This window comes from Aspergillus puulaauensis, chromosome 5, assembly GCF_016861865.1.
Source record: "Aspergillus puulaauensis MK2 DNA, chromosome 5, nearly complete sequence".
Taxonomy (NCBI): Eukaryota; Fungi; Ascomycota; class Eurotiomycetes; order Eurotiales; family Aspergillaceae; genus Aspergillus; species Aspergillus puulaauensis.
Window position 1 is genome coordinate 3,572,647 of NC_054861.1, and position 15,352 is coordinate 3,587,998.

At 50.8% G+C, this 15,352-nt stretch overlaps 8 protein-coding genes across 8 annotated transcripts; 5 read left to right on the top strand and 3 right to left on the bottom strand.

Annotated features, from left to right (window-relative positions):
- Positions 1 to 705: 705 nt before the first annotated feature.
- APUU_51355S (EXPERA domain-containing protein) lies at positions 706 to 1,446 on the top strand (the record flags this gene model as incomplete). Its single annotated transcript, XM_041706453.1, has 1 exon — positions 706 to 1,446. The coding sequence occupies one exon, from the start codon at positions 706 to 708 to the stop codon at positions 1,444 to 1,446; it is 741 nt and encodes a 246-aa protein (XP_041558837.1).
- A 158-nt stretch (positions 1,447 to 1,604) lies between these two features.
- Positions 1,605 to 2,629, bottom strand: APUU_51354A (haloacid dehalogenase superfamily protein; the record flags this gene model as incomplete). The annotated part of the gene is made up of 3 exons (XM_041706454.1): positions 1,605 to 2,309; positions 2,400 to 2,559; positions 2,610 to 2,629. 3 exons carry the CDS (start codon positions 2,627 to 2,629, stop codon positions 1,605 to 1,607), a joined length of 885 nt encoding a protein of 294 aa, XP_041558838.1.
- Positions 2,630 to 2,840: 211 nt separating this feature from the next.
- APUU_51356S (uncharacterized protein) lies at positions 2,841 to 3,776 on the top strand (the record flags this gene model as incomplete). Its single annotated transcript, XM_041706455.1, has 3 exons — positions 2,841 to 2,951; positions 3,012 to 3,629; positions 3,675 to 3,776. 3 exons carry the CDS (start codon positions 2,841 to 2,843, stop codon positions 3,774 to 3,776), a joined length of 831 nt encoding a protein of 276 aa, XP_041558839.1.
- Positions 3,777 to 3,918: 142 nt separating this feature from the next.
- Positions 3,919 to 5,190, bottom strand: APUU_51357A (uncharacterized protein; the record flags this gene model as incomplete). The annotated part of the gene is made up of 4 exons (XM_041706456.1): positions 3,919 to 4,714; positions 4,767 to 4,935; positions 4,986 to 5,087; positions 5,136 to 5,190. 4 exons carry the CDS (start codon positions 5,188 to 5,190, stop codon positions 3,919 to 3,921), a joined length of 1,122 nt encoding a protein of 373 aa, XP_041558840.1.
- A 557-nt stretch (positions 5,191 to 5,747) lies between these two features.
- APUU_51358S (uncharacterized protein) lies at positions 5,748 to 7,638 on the top strand (the record flags this gene model as incomplete). The annotated part of the gene is made up of 7 exons (XM_041706457.1): positions 5,748 to 5,895; positions 5,952 to 6,120; positions 6,172 to 6,323; positions 6,370 to 6,745; positions 6,846 to 7,088; positions 7,149 to 7,257; positions 7,330 to 7,638. The coding sequence occupies 7 exons, from the start codon at positions 5,748 to 5,750 to the stop codon at positions 7,636 to 7,638; spliced, it is 1,506 nt and encodes a 501-aa protein (XP_041558841.1).
- A 140-nt stretch (positions 7,639 to 7,778) lies between these two features.
- On the bottom strand, positions 7,779 to 9,662 carry APUU_51359A (phosphatidylinositol-specific phospholipase C domain-containing protein; the record flags this gene model as incomplete). Its single annotated transcript, XM_041706458.1, has 1 exon — positions 7,779 to 9,662. The coding sequence occupies one exon, from the start codon at positions 9,660 to 9,662 to the stop codon at positions 7,779 to 7,781; it is 1,884 nt and encodes a 627-aa protein (XP_041558842.1).
- Positions 9,663 to 11,382: 1,720 nt separating this feature from the next.
- APUU_51360S (putative carboxylesterase) lies at positions 11,383 to 13,188 on the top strand (the record flags this gene model as incomplete). The annotated part of the gene is made up of 5 exons (XM_041706459.1): positions 11,383 to 11,549; positions 11,608 to 11,886; positions 11,933 to 12,108; positions 12,158 to 12,522; positions 12,568 to 13,188. The coding sequence occupies 5 exons, from the start codon at positions 11,383 to 11,385 to the stop codon at positions 13,186 to 13,188; spliced, it is 1,608 nt and encodes a 535-aa protein (XP_041558843.1).
- A 613-nt stretch (positions 13,189 to 13,801) lies between these two features.
- APUU_51361S (cytochrome b5 reductase family protein) lies at positions 13,802 to 14,842 on the top strand (the record flags this gene model as incomplete). The annotated part of the gene is made up of 3 exons (XM_041706460.1): positions 13,802 to 14,072; positions 14,133 to 14,210; positions 14,271 to 14,842. The coding sequence occupies 3 exons, from the start codon at positions 13,802 to 13,804 to the stop codon at positions 14,840 to 14,842; spliced, it is 921 nt and encodes a 306-aa protein (XP_041558844.1).
- Positions 14,843 to 15,352: the final 510 nt, after the last annotated feature.

The window sequence follows — 15,352 nt, forward strand, 5'->3', positions numbered from 1 at the left end:
CTTGAAAGAAATAGCCATGCACGAGATCCCGCACCATGGCAGCTTTCAATTCGCAGTCTAATAGATTCGCCCAGACTCTGCCATAAGTTGGACCTTGGTTGTTGTCTGGGCATCCTCCGGAGTAGAGTTGAAGTGAGCTGCCCCCGCAAATCCGCCATGGCCCCATCTGACAGCACCCAGATCCAATCAAAGAGTGAGCCTCTCAGCCTTGGCCAATCCCGTTGGTCGCTCGCTCAAAGAAAGTGGACGGTGGGACTGAAGCACCAACTCCACGCGCGGGAAGATCCTGCGCAGCGCCGACTCAGCGAGTCGAGAAGTTTGGAAGTGGAGGAATTATGAACTTGACCAGGTCGTTAAGTCGATGTGCCAAACTGGAACCCCGAGAAATCGGTCGAGGTCTAGATTCCAAATCTTGGACCTGATAAACGCCAGACAGACGCGGGCCGGAGGGTGAGTCTGTAGTTTCGGAGGAGAGAGAAAACACGAAGGAAATCGACGATCACGGCCCAGTTCTGCCTCAGGCCACTAATAATTGTAAACAGCGGAATTTCAGGGGTTTAGCTTCGTCTTCTCACAACCACCCCCCGGAAACGCGAGAGCTGCGGAATATTTAAACACAACCAACCCTCGGAAATTGAATCGCGCAGGAAACATCCAAGTCTTAACCTCATTTATACACCCAGCCCACGAGGCGCACCATCCAAAATGTCCACCACGGCAGCTCCATTCGAGCTCGACACACCGACAATCCTCTGCATCGCGTTTGCGCTCTCCTTTATGCCAATCGCCTACGTCCTCGGCGTCTCCCTCATCCCATCTACCCAGACGCGCAACCGCATCCTCTTTTTCTGGCACGCCTACGACGCCCTCACCCACCTTTTCATCGAGGGCTCCTTCCTCTACGAATGCTTCACTAGCTACGCGACCCTCCCGCCGGGTTTCACCACCGAGCCCGCCTTCCTGGGGTTCAAGGACCGCGTGTACGGCGCTGCGTATGGCGGCTCAAGCCCCAGCGCGCGTCTATGGCAGGAATACGCAAAGGCCGATCACCGCTGGGCGACTGCGGATGCTAGTGTCATCTCGCTGGAGCTATTGACCGTGTTACTTGGTGGACCGGCCGCAGTCTACGTTTGTTATTTGCTCTGGAACTCTACCCGCGATGCGACGAGTGAAGAGAAGGGCTCTGCGAAGGGGAAGCTTTGGCTTGTTGCTACTGCCTTGGCGACGGCGGAGCTGTATGGCGGGTTTATGACGTTTGCGCCGGAGTGGTTGACTGGAAGCGCGCAGCTGGAGACTGGAAATGCGGTTTATCTTTGGTTTTATCTGGTTTTCTTTAACACTCTTTGGGTCTGGATCCCGCTTTGGGTGCTTTGGGAGGCCGGCAAGGAGGTGACAAATGCGTTTGTGGCCGCGGAAGCGGTTGGTGAGAAGCGGAAGACGAAGTGATGGAATATAATGAAGGGGGGGCTGTATATGGGAATGATAGGAAATTAGCGGGGTATATATATGTATTTGATGATTGACTATATTAACGTTGCTGTGCTTGTCGTTTAGATAGATCTATCCTATATTCCGTTTATTGAAAGCATTGACTCTTTCAGGAATTATGCATCTGCAGGCTGAATACCATATCTCTCGTAGGGAAAGTCTTGCAGCGTCGAAAGCACCTCTGCAAACCCATCGTTCAGGTGGCCCGGCTTCCCGGCACTCTGCAGCCTCTCCGCAGTAAGCTCATCGGCCTCCTTTTCCGACACCGACTTCTCCGCCTCCTTATGCTCCCCAGTAAGACCCGCCAGCACCTCGGCCTCGCGCCCCTTATATGCCCCCAACAAACCAGGGTGCGGACACCAAATGACCCGCATTCCCGCTCTCCTCCCAGCCTCAACACCAGGAACAGCATCCTCAAACACTAAACACTCCTCAGGCGCAATCTCTTTCTCCCCTCGCTCTCTCAGACCAGCATTGATAGTCTCCAACGCAAGCAGATAAATATCCGGCAACGGCTTGCCCCTCCCTTTTCCAATCCGAGGATCGTCGCCCAAAACACGCTGAGAGTCTGGGAATAGCGAGAACAGATCCTGCAGATGGCTGGTCTTCAATTGGTAGTTCCTGTTGTGCGATGATGTAGCTAGCGCGATGTGCACCGGGTTAGAGGTCTTCTGTGTCGATAGGAGCTTTGCGAGCAATGTTTCTACTCCTGGTAGAGGCTGAGTGGTGGGGAAGAGCTCTGCTTGGAGCTCTCCCTGGCGCTTGTGGTATTCCTCGTGTGGGATTGGAAGTTGTGCCCAGTGGTGGAAGATTTTTGCGGCCTGGTACTTTGTTAGAATGCGGTACGTTCTTCTCTGTAAGCGGGGGCGGGGTAATAATAAGGAGGAAGGGAGAGAAAGGGGATTGTGTACATCTGGCTGGGGGCGTCCTTGGAGCTGAGCTTTGATAGGCCATGGCAGAGAGGGTTTTCCGAACGAATGGAGGATTTGATTAGTGATATCCGTGTATATGTCCTCCGAATCGATCAAAAGGCCGTCCATATCGAAAAGACATGCCCGCACGGGCGGGAAGCTAAATGCGATTGTCAGTTGGAAAATGGACATTTGGGACGGGATACATACTTTCTGACTCCATCGGCCATTGTTAAGTGAATGACTGAGGTTGCTGATAAACGAGAGGAAGAAACGAGAGAGTTGTGGAGGATGGGTCTGTCCAAGCGTTTTCCCCTCCAATGTTGTCGGCCTCGATGGCTTATCGGCGATTGCTGCCTCAGGCATTAAGATCGGGGCACAGACTCCGACCGTATCAGCCATTCCCCGCAACGTCTAACAATCTCCAAAATCTCAGCAACGATGGCAACGCATAACTCGGATAAGGGCAAAGACATAAAAGAACATATTGGGAGCGACAACGAGGATGAAGATATCTTCCACGATGCTCGGTTCCCTGCCGAAGAGGAGACAGTGAGCGAACAGCATTCCCACACGCAGGACCGGACGAACTGACGCAGAAATCTTCTACAGCGCCTCCTCGAGGAGTCCCGGTCGATAAAAGCAGAAGCAAACAAACTCTACTCCGTCGCATCATACGACCAAGCCATTTCCGCATATGACCGAGCCATAGCGTCTTGCCCTAGCTACCTCGACTACGAGATTTCCGTTGTACGGAGTAATATGGCCGCTTGCTATTTGAAGCTGGAAGACTGGAAAGCGGCGGTCGATAGTGCAAGTGCATGCATAGATGGATTAGACCGCGTGGTCCCGCCATCTACGAAGCCTGAGGAGAAGAAGAATTCCGATACGGCACCAGCGGACTTAGACAATGCGGTGGTAGAAATATCCGGCGAAGATGACATGGCGGAAGAAGAGCAGCTTAAGAAGATCAAAGAGCGCGATGAGAAGAAGCGCGATGTCATGCGGATTCGAGCGAAAGCTCTGATGCGGCGAGCGAAGGCGAAGACCGAGTTAGGGGGTTGGGGGAATCTCCAGGGGGCGGAGGAAGATTACAAGATCCTCGCTGCTATGGAGAACCTATCGGCGGATGATAAGCGGATAGTCCAAAGGGCTTTACGAGAGCTGCCGCCGAAGATAGCCAAGGCACGGGAGGCCGAAATGGGGGAGATGATGGGCAAGTTGAAAGATGTGAGTTGACCGACCGGTTATAGGGAGCTAGCTAACATATTCTAGTTGGGGAATGGCATTCTTAAGCCGTTTGGATTGTCGACGGATAACTTCAACTTTGCCCAAGATCCGAATAGTGGCGGATATAGTGTCAATTTCTCGTCATAACAAGCTCCGATGCGTCTTGCCGGAGGCTGATTCGAAAGTGATAACAAATGTAATGCATATAGACATTCTTGGGAGAAACAATATACACCCAACTATCTCCTCTCCAGCAAGCTTACTTCCAGACGCCTTATACCACACCAGGCTAATTGTAAACCTTCGCCAACAACCCTGGAATGATCTCTAAGTCCTTCGGCTTATACGTGTACTTTCCATCATCCGAAACCTTCACATCCTGCCTCCGCCTCTGCTGCTGCGTCTGTCTGGCCTGAACCCACTCCTTCGTCGTCAAATGCTTCCCAACATTCGTGAATACATTCCCAGTCAGCCCCAACCTCTGCAGCAACGGACTATTCGCAATCGGATCCAAGACAACCTGATTATTCGGCCTGGCGAAATACAACACCCCCAACCGATCAATTCCCGCCTGGTCCTTCGGCGGCGCATGCACTCGGTGAACACTCGACTTGATCAGTCCGCCCGTCAACGCAGTCAGCGCATCACACGTGTTGATCGTGATCGTCCCATCCTGAGGCCTCACCCACTTCCACTGCCCCTCCGAATTGAGGATCTGCAGCGCCGCAACGGGCTGTCGGAAGAGAAGCGTCACTGTGCCTAGGTCTGTGTGACCGGGACTGTACAGCTCGCCGACGAGTTTATTTTCCTCGGCGCTCCGGGCTGCATAATGCATGTAGCGCAGGTGGTCTTCGCCTTCGACGTCATATTGGTGGTCGCGCACTAGCTGGTTCTCGTCGGGAAGCTCGAGGAAAATGGCGAAGAGACGGAGTAGTTTCTCGACGACCTCCGTGTGACATTTGCGACTGAAGGCTTCGATCTCGGTGATGTGGGAGGCTAGAATGGCGGGCTGTTTGCGCTCATGGTGTCCGTCGAATTTGGGGATGTTGTATACTTGGACGTTGTCTTTAATGCCATTTCCAAGACTATGATTTCTTTCTTAGCGGACTAATAGTATTGCCATCGAGTTCGACTTACACTCGATGTCCCGCCGGACGGTATCCGTTGTACTCGCCCCTTTCTAGATCGTGCGTGTTGTGGTACTTGAGTCTCTCCTCGAGAGGGAGGGAGTAGAATTCCCGACCGAGTGCGAACTGACGGTCGATTTCTTCTTGGGTGATGTTGAAGTTTTTTACGTAGAAGAAGCCTATGCTTCATTAACAGGTGCCCTGATTGGTTCTATTCGGCAAATCTCACCAACGTTCTTGACAGCATGATCCAATTGTTGCACGAGTTGTTCCTTGCCTCCTGGCTGATCGAATCGACTGAGATCGATTGTAACCAGCTCGGCCCAGTCAACTGTCTTCATTAATGACATTGATGTAAGCTATGGGATAGCAGACTCACGGTCCTCTTTGGTCTCAGGGACCTGCTCGTAGCGGGGGATCTCTAACTCAGTCATGGCCACAGTCGATGCAGACAATGCACTAGAATGCAATAAAACGTAGTCTCATTAGAGTAAACCAAGAACTCCCAGCCTATATATATTACATGTTCTGTATCATCGCATGCTACCCCGCAACCATACTCCAACCCTGATATCTGATTGATTATCAATCAAGCACGCCATCCAAGTCGAATATTACCCTAACTATAGTCCTTACTCAATGTGAAGAGTGCAGCGATGCTCTTATTGTCCGGAACTGACTCGTTAGGGCTGGGCCGAGATGTTTGGGGTACGGTTGTTTTGGTTGGCGTGATAAGAGCAATCTGCAATTGCTCAGAACAGGGGTTGGACACGCCATCGGCGATAAAATGGCAATTACACAACCATCTGTGTCACGCATGGTCGTGTCTCATTCCTAATAGAGATAGATGGGGTCGCAGAGACAGGTGGGGTTGAATTGCGTCAAAGAAGCCGCTTTGCAACAATCTGATCAACATGCCATATAAACGGGCAGAAAATGCGGTTTTTGCTTTCGTGACTTTAAAAAGATATCTTTGAAGAGGCCGAGCAAGATGTCTGATGTGAGAAGACGGCCGTCAAACTCGCTCTTAGGAATAATCAAGGAGGTTTTCAATTGGTATCCATCTTCATATCCGCTCGAGGAGAGGAAGTTATTGTTCAAACTCGACGTCTCTATCTTGGTCTTCGCCTGTCTTTGCTGTAAGTCAATGACTATCATGGTGCCACTTTACCTACAAGGCGACTAATTTAATCAGTTTTCGTCAAGTTTCTGGACCAGACCAATATCAACAATGCATACGTGAGCGGCCTGAAAGAGGACTTCGGTCTGTATGGGAACGAGCTCAACTATTTTAATATATGTTACTATGCTGCCTATGTAGTATTTCAGGTGCCCGGAATGCTCCTAATGTCGCGGCCAATTCTGTGCGTATTGCGTGGGAAACTGCTGGGGTCCTCTATTCTGACATGTATTAGGGCTCGCTGGCTCCTCCCTGGACTCGAGATCCTCTGGGGAATTTGCACCTTCGCTCAGAGTCGAGTGACGAATGTCCACCAGTTGTACGCCCTGCGCTTCCTAGTAGGAATGTTCGAAGCCCCAGTATTTGCAGGGACGCACTTCATCTTAGGTGAGCATCCAGTGCGTTGCTTAGAATAGTATTTAACAAGCGCCAGGTTCATGGTACTCTGGCCCAGACCTGTTCAAGCGCGCAGGAACCTGGTTCCTCTGCAACCCGCTAGGAACAATGGTAAGCGGGTATCTCCAAGCAGCGGCATACACCAATCTCTCCGGCGTCGCGGGGATGCCTGGCTGGCGCTGGCTGTTTATCATCGACGGGATATTTACCATCCCTGTGGCGCTGATCGGGTTTGTGATATTTCCGGGGATCCCAGACTCGCCGCCGCCGTTTTTTATTTCGAAGCGGGATATTGAGATTGCGAAGGAGAGAATCAAAAGGGCGAATATTCGGAGACCGGGAAAGTTGGGTCTTGATGTCTTTAAACGAAGTCTGAGCAGGTGGCATATTTGGGTTTTCTTGTTCTGTTATGCGTGCGTATCCTCGCTCCTTTTTCCTGTGACCTCTACTATATAAAAGGAGGAAGAAATATGGACAGAGATAAAGAGGTAGGCATTGCTAACAGGACAATAGGTGCATGATCCTCTCTTCCTACCCCAGTTCATACATGAATCTCTGGCTCAAAGACGAGGGATATTCGGTCACGCAGATCAACCAGCTGCCCACGGTTATTTACGCCATTACAATTGTTGCTTCATGGCTGGGGACCACATTAGCAGCTATTTATCCTTCCTGGATTATATACACCGTGGCATCGCTGTGCTCCCTGTTCTCGACGCTTTGCATGTGCATTTGGGACATCCCGACGGCGCTAAAGTACGTTCCCGATACTCCTTCATAATATTGCAGGTCTTGTGGCTAAAAGGATCATGTTAGATTTGTCGCCTGGTTCCTGTTCGGTGTCTCGGGCTGCACAAGCCCAATTCTGTACTCTACAGTCAACACCGTCGTCAAGGATGATTCTGAAGAAAGGGCACTGATCATGGTACGAACCCCGTCTCCATTCCATTCTATATATATCGATTTTTACCTACAGTTACTCACTACTATTTCTCAGGGTGCGATGATGACCTTTGGCTACTCTTTCCAAATCTGGGTCCCCCTGCTACTCTTCCCTACGGCTGGTCCGGACGGTGCCCCACGCTGGCGAAAGGGGTGGCCGGTGACATTTGTATTCTATTTCTTCCTCTGGGCTGGGTTTATCACGGCGATTGTGCTGCATAGAAGAGATAGGAAACGGAATGGGGTGGTTGGGGCGGGCTCGGAGTCGGAGTCTGATGATGCGGTATTGAGGAGTCCGGTTATTGAAGGGGAGACGGAGGTTGTGGTTGAGAATACAAAGGCAGGAGAACAGAAGTCACTATAGAGGCTTGAGGGATTATGGGTGAAGATGAGAAGAAAGGCTCGGTGAGATATTGGCAATATCAATGCCCAGTTTGTCCTAATATGGTATAACTTCCTAACTGGGGAATGGGACTTTGCCTAACGTCAATTGGGTTGCATAAGCTAAACAGGAGCCGAATGTAAATACGGATTTCGCATGTCCTTCTCAAGAACTGTACCGTTATTGAAAACCGTGCCGTTCCTCAGAACCTCTACGCGCCCTAGATGGAAATTGCGTGGCGGGTTATCGACAACCGTCCCATTGGCATATATAATGCCGTTCCAAGCTCCAGAGACTCTCTGGATTGCATCTTTTCTGGCAGCTTCCGCAGCCGGAAGAAGAACGGATCGCTGGTCGCTCACATCACAGTTCTCACTAAGCATGTAGAGGTTCAGACCTATAGCTAGGGTGTATAGCTCAGCACTGAGCTGGTCCCAAGAAAATTGATCCGTGACAACAACGCCAATGTAATCGACCAGTATCACATTCGGCCATTGGGTAGGGCTCATGGCATTAACGCCCGCCCAGTAGAGGGCTGGGTTAGTGGGCATGATGGCGATGTTCTGGATTGTCAGTGCGGTTGTTTGAAGGGCATCGGCGGATACAAGCCATTGGCTGATGAGGAATTCGTCGTCGGTAAATGGTTCAACACGATTTATCCCTGACCATACGGAGGTTTGGTCCTCGGCCACTGGTTTTGTGGTGGGTAGATCTGACCAGTGGTCGTTAACTGCCATTTGAGAGGCCGGATATAGCCCCTCGGAAATCGATGAGCTCGTGACTCCGTCTGGTATATTGTCGCCATTCAGGAGGAAAACAACGCAGCCTGCCCCATCGTTCTGCTCCATAAAATACGAAGCCTTTTGACGCTGGAACTCGGTGTTGGTGTCAAGGTTACCACAACGGTTGTTGACCTTCTTGAGTTCGCTGAAGAAGTTGTCCACAATGTCATTGTCCCATTTGATAGCGCCACCGGGTACTTTTCGGATGCCGATGAGGTATCTAAGCTTGATGAATATGATCTCACCGGGGTTTTCCGAAGTGAACTTGTTGATTTCATCGACAATATTGCTTAGGCTTTCGCCGGTGTTTCCAATGGGAACAGCAGCCGTCTCGTCGTTGACATGCGCTACCCAGAATGCATAGTCGTCGGTGTTGGACTGATGGACACTCAGAATTCGCATATCAAACCATCGTGCACCTACGCGGAGCTGATCATAGATATTGAGCGCCTGGGTTTGAGTGTTGGCTTTGCTGCCTATGGAAGTTATCTGGTTGCTAATGGTGCTCATGCCAGCATCGTGCGTGCCAGGCATGACAATATGCTGGAGCGGCCTGTCTTTGATGACATCGTAGATTTGTTTCATCCAGTTGCCGGTACCGTGATTAAGAGACGCCATGAATCCATGGCTGTCGCTCCCAGTAATTACCAAAGTAACTGGCACTTCCGGTCTAGGGTCGAGATATTCGCGTTGACCTAGGCCCATGCCACTGAGGTCAATTACTGTCCGACGAGGGTGGCGATCGGGTACGCGTGTTGTTGCACGAATGACGAATTTCTTATCAGTGCCCTCAATCGAGTAATATGCTTCGCCGTTTGTATCCACCTGGTTTGCTCCGGCGCGCTCTGTATAGTGGGCAATGTTCTGTCGCGAGCGGCCAGACGGAATGTCCCCCCAATCAAAAGTATCCATCTGATAGGAGTGAGTGCTGTCAAGCTTGAACCGGTGGGGAGTCAGATTGACGATTGTAACGAATTGTCGGCCAGAAGTCAGATTATCGAGGCCGAGGGCACCCCAGTCAGTGTATGCCCCCTCTGGCATGGTTTCCGTGCTGTAAGTAGCGTCGTCTGGACTGCATATACCGACTGCTGCCTCAGCTGCCATGTCGCGACTTTCGACTCCCCCTGCAGGCACCCCTTGGTTGAGTCCCCGAATGGATGCGGCCTGGGCTGCAGGGACACTCAAGGCCCCAATCACCCAGGCTAAAACTTGATTCGGTTTCATGATGGGCTTAGAACCGAAAGGACGAGCTCCTTAAGTCATGGACTTTGGCGTACACCAGCGACGGAGGGGCTGCATTATCATCTGCTGAACAACGCAAGGGGCTATTTAAACATTCCGGGAAGGCCTTCTGCACCTGCCCACCCTGGGTTGTTTACACCACACAATAGCACATGATATTAGAGGCTAGTGATGTTGCATCTGCTGGATACATTTGCCGGAGTCTAGGCCAGGGGTGTTCCTTCGGCTTCATCTTAGCGCCGTGGCATGGAAGACTGACTCCCATCATGGGGTTTAATTTTTTCGATGATTATGGCCCCTGCAGCGCTCGTTATTGCACGCTGCAGGAAAGTGTCGATCTTTCCGACTCGTTATACCATTTTTGAAGGACTAAAATCGGCCGTTGTAACCCCAAGACCTCTTCACCTGAGCCTTCTACCCGCCACGGGAATAATAAGATGCAGATAGGGGAACAGCACGTGGGACGAAGACTTGCCTCCGCTTGCCGACTTTCACGTACCTAAAGACATTTCAGTTAGTACACCATACGAAGAATGCCAACGGTTTTGTTGACACGGGATGCCTCGAATAGTAACACTGGACAGCACTGCAAGGTCATGGTTAATGTTAGAAAGAACATCATCAGTATGAGATTACCAGAACACTGATTGACAACGAATTGCGGGGTAGTACCAAAGGCTCAGGTGTCGCCTTTTCATCATGCAAAAGCCGGAGGATGGGAAGAGAGTAGAGTCTCTATATTTTGTTGACTACGAGGCCTGAAAGCCCGTAACCGTGTAGCGGCCAGAGAGCCAGGAATGGCCATGGTAGCAAATCAAAGTAAAACTGCTGCATGGCATTTTGCGTTCCGAATGCATGCAAATAACGAAGCAAATCATTTGTCTCTTTGTAATCAGGATGTGTCCGGAGAGTCGACAATGGGTGGAGGAAGTGAGAAGTCAGGCGGAAGTTGCATGAGACTCCTGTCGCTGCGTAATGTAAGGCCCGTTCCCGTTCTCCCTCGCAGCTGACAACCAACACTCACCCCCACTTCCATTTATTCCCATTTTCCAATTGTTTTCATTTCGCGGTCAAGAGACTGTCCTGTCCGCTGCTCTACGGACATGGTTTGACTTAAGCAGCCTCGGTTGTTCACTGTATTTCTTCTACCATCCTTCTTCAATGATCATTTACGCGAACTGCGCCAACTCTAGGAATATCGCCTAAAAGGCTTGATAGAGCCAGGGTTCACATATTATCTGCACCGATTTACTGACGATCACGATTCCTTTGGGTTTTCAACCTCCGAGCCTCCGCCGATATGCGATGACACTGGGGGAATCCCGGAGTTGGAAATGGCAGCTTCGAATACACTCAAGACGTGAGCTCTGAGGGTGCATCCGTCACATTTGCCAGCGAAGTCAGTTGATATCTTTTGTGACACAAATACCCGTTTTACGACGCGTTCCCATAATCCCATAATTTGCCCCCGATGCTACGATACTACTGCGAAGATGCTGCCTTGCGGGGTGTCACTGGTGGGGCACCACCGGCTTTTCCCCCACCAGGAACCGTGTGGGATGAAGGCTGCCCGCGTATGCCGCAACGCTGAAGTCCGCGAAATCAATCGTCCTTCCCCGCTTTCTATCGCGTTACGAGACACGGTTCAACTTATATACTGGCTCTAGACTGCGGGCGACACTGGAGCATAAGTGAAAGCAAAATGGCTGCTGTTCTTCAGACTCAACATCTCGGGACCATCCAAGGGAAAACTGGAGATGGTGTGACACAGTACTTGGGGATCAAATATGCCAGTCTCAAAAATAGACTGGCGGACGCCGTTCCAATCGACAGTCGTGAGGGGAATACTTTTGACGCGACCAGAGATGGGTGAGATATCAAAACTTCCTGTCACTTCTTTTACCCTTAGGCTAACACCAAGGTTTAGACCTACAGCTGTCTCGCTCCCAATTGGATGCGACTTGGAATTAATGCACGTTCAGCACACTCTGCCCAAAAAGCAGCTCCTTCAGTCAGACGTAGACTGTCTAAACCTCAACATCGCTGTTCCAGTCACCACAACAGCATCTTCTCGGCTACCTGTTTTCCTGTTTATACATGGCGGGGGTCTCGTTATTGGCGCAAATTCGTGGCCCCAATTCGACTACACTCGCCTTGTCAAGTTGTCAGTGGAAAAGAAACTTCCTATCGTAGCGGTTTCTATAAAGTACGAACCAAACCATAGGCGATGAAAATCGAGCTGACACATTCAGTTATCGACTTGGGGCCTTCGGATTCTTAACATCCGAGGAGCTGCGCAATGCTGGATATAAAGCAAACAATGGCCTTCGTGACCAGCGCGTGGCTATCGAATGGGTGAGAAAGCACATCCACGAGTTCGGGGGAGATGCAGACAACATCACGGTGGCAGGAATGAGCGCGGGTGGAGGTATATATGGAATTTCATTCATGGTGTCATACAAAGCTAACCATTCCAGCATCCGTGACCTACCACTTGAACTCCGAAGAAGCACTCTTCAAGCGAGCCATTGCAATGAGCGGAACGTATTTTCTGAGCCAGCCTTTACCATACGAAGTACACGAGCAGAACTACCAGAAAGCGATCTCGGCTCTAGGGCTGTCGAACAGCAGTAGTCCCGAAGAGAGAATCAAGGCACTACTTGAGATGCCGGGCGCTGATGTCGTTGCTCAACTACCCCCATCTATTCTGTCCTCACCCGCAATCGATGGCGACATTGTTCCATCTGCCCCTTCACATTCGGACACGGCGATTGCAGCATCGGACGTCCCAAGGGGGAAGAATTGGTGCGAAGACTTGATGGTTGGAGATGCCCAGATCGATGTAAGTCTGAGGATTGGTGTTAGAGTCTGTAAGCTAATTTCTTAGGCGAGCATTATTGCTTTTCTGTTCCCCGACACCAAGAAGGGCTGCGCCAGAAAGTTCGTCAAAGCCGTGAACACCGCTATCTCATCGCAACCAGCCGTAGCGGAGCAGATTGTAAAATCATACGGGGTCGCAGAGGAAGCCAGCGATGAAGAGGCTTACCCTGGTATTCTAAATTTCATCAACGATGTGCTATTCTTCTCTCCGGCCTTGACATTTGCGCAAGGATGGAAGGGAAACGCGTACGTATACTACTTCAACGAAGGGAATCCATGGGAAGGACAGTGGAAAGGTAGGACAAACCACATTTTGGATCTGGCCTACCTCTTCCAAAACTTCCGAGAGTTCCTATCTCCAGAACAGCAAGCGGTTGCGACTGCGTTTGCCGAGGACTTCTTCAAGTTCTGCCATGGGCAAGCTCCGTGGCCTGCTATTACCAAAGGGACTGTATCCAAGGGATTCACTGCGAGACGTTACGGGCCAACCTCTGAAGCTACTGCAGCAGGAACAGTGGCGCAGGCTTATGGGGGAGAAAGTCGCCGGCGACCAAACCTTTATGACTATACGGACCAGGTTTCGCTTGATGAACTGGCGAAGGTGTTTAACATTTTCATGACGCTATAATCAAGGCGCAATTCTCATCGAGTGATTCGAGTATATAGTACGAAATATGAATAGGCCCTTCACAGATAGGAAACCGGATCGGAGCCTGTCAGCAATGCAGTTTAAGTGAATTGTACCTTAACTTCTCCTGCCAGTAATACAGCTAATTCTAAAATTATACTCCCACACCTCGAGGGATGTGCACCGAGCAGAAGCTTACCAGTACTGTGGGCCAAAGGCTCGAAGCCTCAGAGCCAAATCTCACAAGTCACAACCGTGGAATTCACAACTAACAATTCACGGTGGACGGATGGCAGTCTGCTAAGTCCGCTTATTATTTCCGCCGCAAACGGGCAGCAACAGTTCCGTTGCTAAAATTTGAAATCCACGGGGCCAATAGCGCCGCAGAGCCGTACACTACTACAACGGCCCGCCCGCTCCAGTTCGGGGATCTCCATGACCGATCGGAACAAACACAACTCTGCCAGCGGCGCGACAAACACCGACGCCCCGACATTGTATGACCACCTGCTAGAATTTAAAGCACCAGGATGCCCAGGAAGGATGCTTGTCAGATATTTCGAAAACTTTGTCGAATTTTTGGCAAGTTGTTTCAATATAGTTAAGTAGAGCAATGGCAGCCCTACTGAACCGGCGTTTTGTCGCCAACTCCCTCGCTATCCTCACTGTCGGTGGAATCGGCACCTACACAGCGTCCAAGTACTTCACCAAGAGCGCGTTCGCAGAGTCGCCAAACTCGGAGTCCCAGAAAGTCTTCAGTCGCGCGGGCCCGGCGTTCAAATACCTCCGTCTTCATAGCGAAGAGAGCGTCAACCACAACACAAAGCGTCTCCGGTTTGAGCTGCCCGGTGGTGAGAGCTCGCAGAGCGGACTGGGTCTGACTTGTGAGTTGTTGGCTCCCTTTTTTGACGGGATTGCTGAAGCCTAATTGAGAATTCATCCAGCTGCCCTCCTCACCTTCTCCAAACCCGATGGTAGCTGGTTTCCCGTCGTACGACCGTACACCCCCGTCAGCAAGCTAGGTAAGCAGACAAAACCCAAAAAACAGGCGGTCCCAATCTCAGTTTTCTAATAACAACCAGACGAACCCGGATTCATCGACCTCCTCGTCAAAAAATACCCAAACGGGAAAGCAAGCACCCACCTGCACAGCCTCAAACCCGGCGACAGTCTGTTCATCCTCGCCTCGTTACCCAGTTTCTCATGGACACCCAATAAATTAAACCACGTCTACCTGATCGCAGGCGGTGCAGGCATTACACCCATTTACCAGCTCGCACAGGGAATCCTCGACAACCCCGCCGACAAGACGAAAGTCACCGTGGTCTTCGGCGTGAATACCGAGCAGGATCTGCTTTTCCGGCAGGAGTTCGATGCGTATAAGCGTCTGTATCCTGGGAAACTGGATGTTCATTACGCGGTTAGTCGACCGGGTAAAGAATTTGAGCCGGCGGACGGTGTAAGAGACGGGTATGTTACCAAGGAGGTTCTGGAGGAGGTTATGAAGGGCCCCGGGGAGAAGGACACAAAGGTGTTTGTTTGTGGACCACCCGCGATGGAGACGAGTTTGGTTGGGGCTGGGGGTTTTGGGAAGGGACCGAAGGGCATCCTAGAGCAACTGGGATATGGGAAGGATAGGATCCATCGGTTCTAGGGTGCTGCGTCCACGCCCACAATCAGTTTTCAAATCGCATAATGTGTACCATAGATGACTTCCTGTTGAGCCACTCAATATCAAAACTCTCCGCGTTGATTGAAGGTATATTCCTCATTCTCAGAAAGACTGCAAGCGTGATGTATAACAACAAATTTGATAGGGAGACTGATATCTGGTGCATAGCCGATCTGTAAACCCATAAATTGGGTCAAGATGTGCGAGGACAGCCGCCGCAATGATCCATAGCCCATATCTATCGCCCACTTCTCGTCGATGAATAGTCCGGTGCTTACCTGAGCTAATAGAGCCGGATAGCCATGGTGGCAATGCAAGCCATGGCCTTGTGATCTTGAACATGTCCATTGATCCAGCCCGCGGAATTGAACGAGTGAAGTATAAGATGGAAGGGTTTACATAATTGGACTTTATTTTCACTCGTCTCGGATGACGCATTGAGTTCATGGGGCACCTGCTAATTCAAACGGAGTCACTCTAGATCCCATGGAC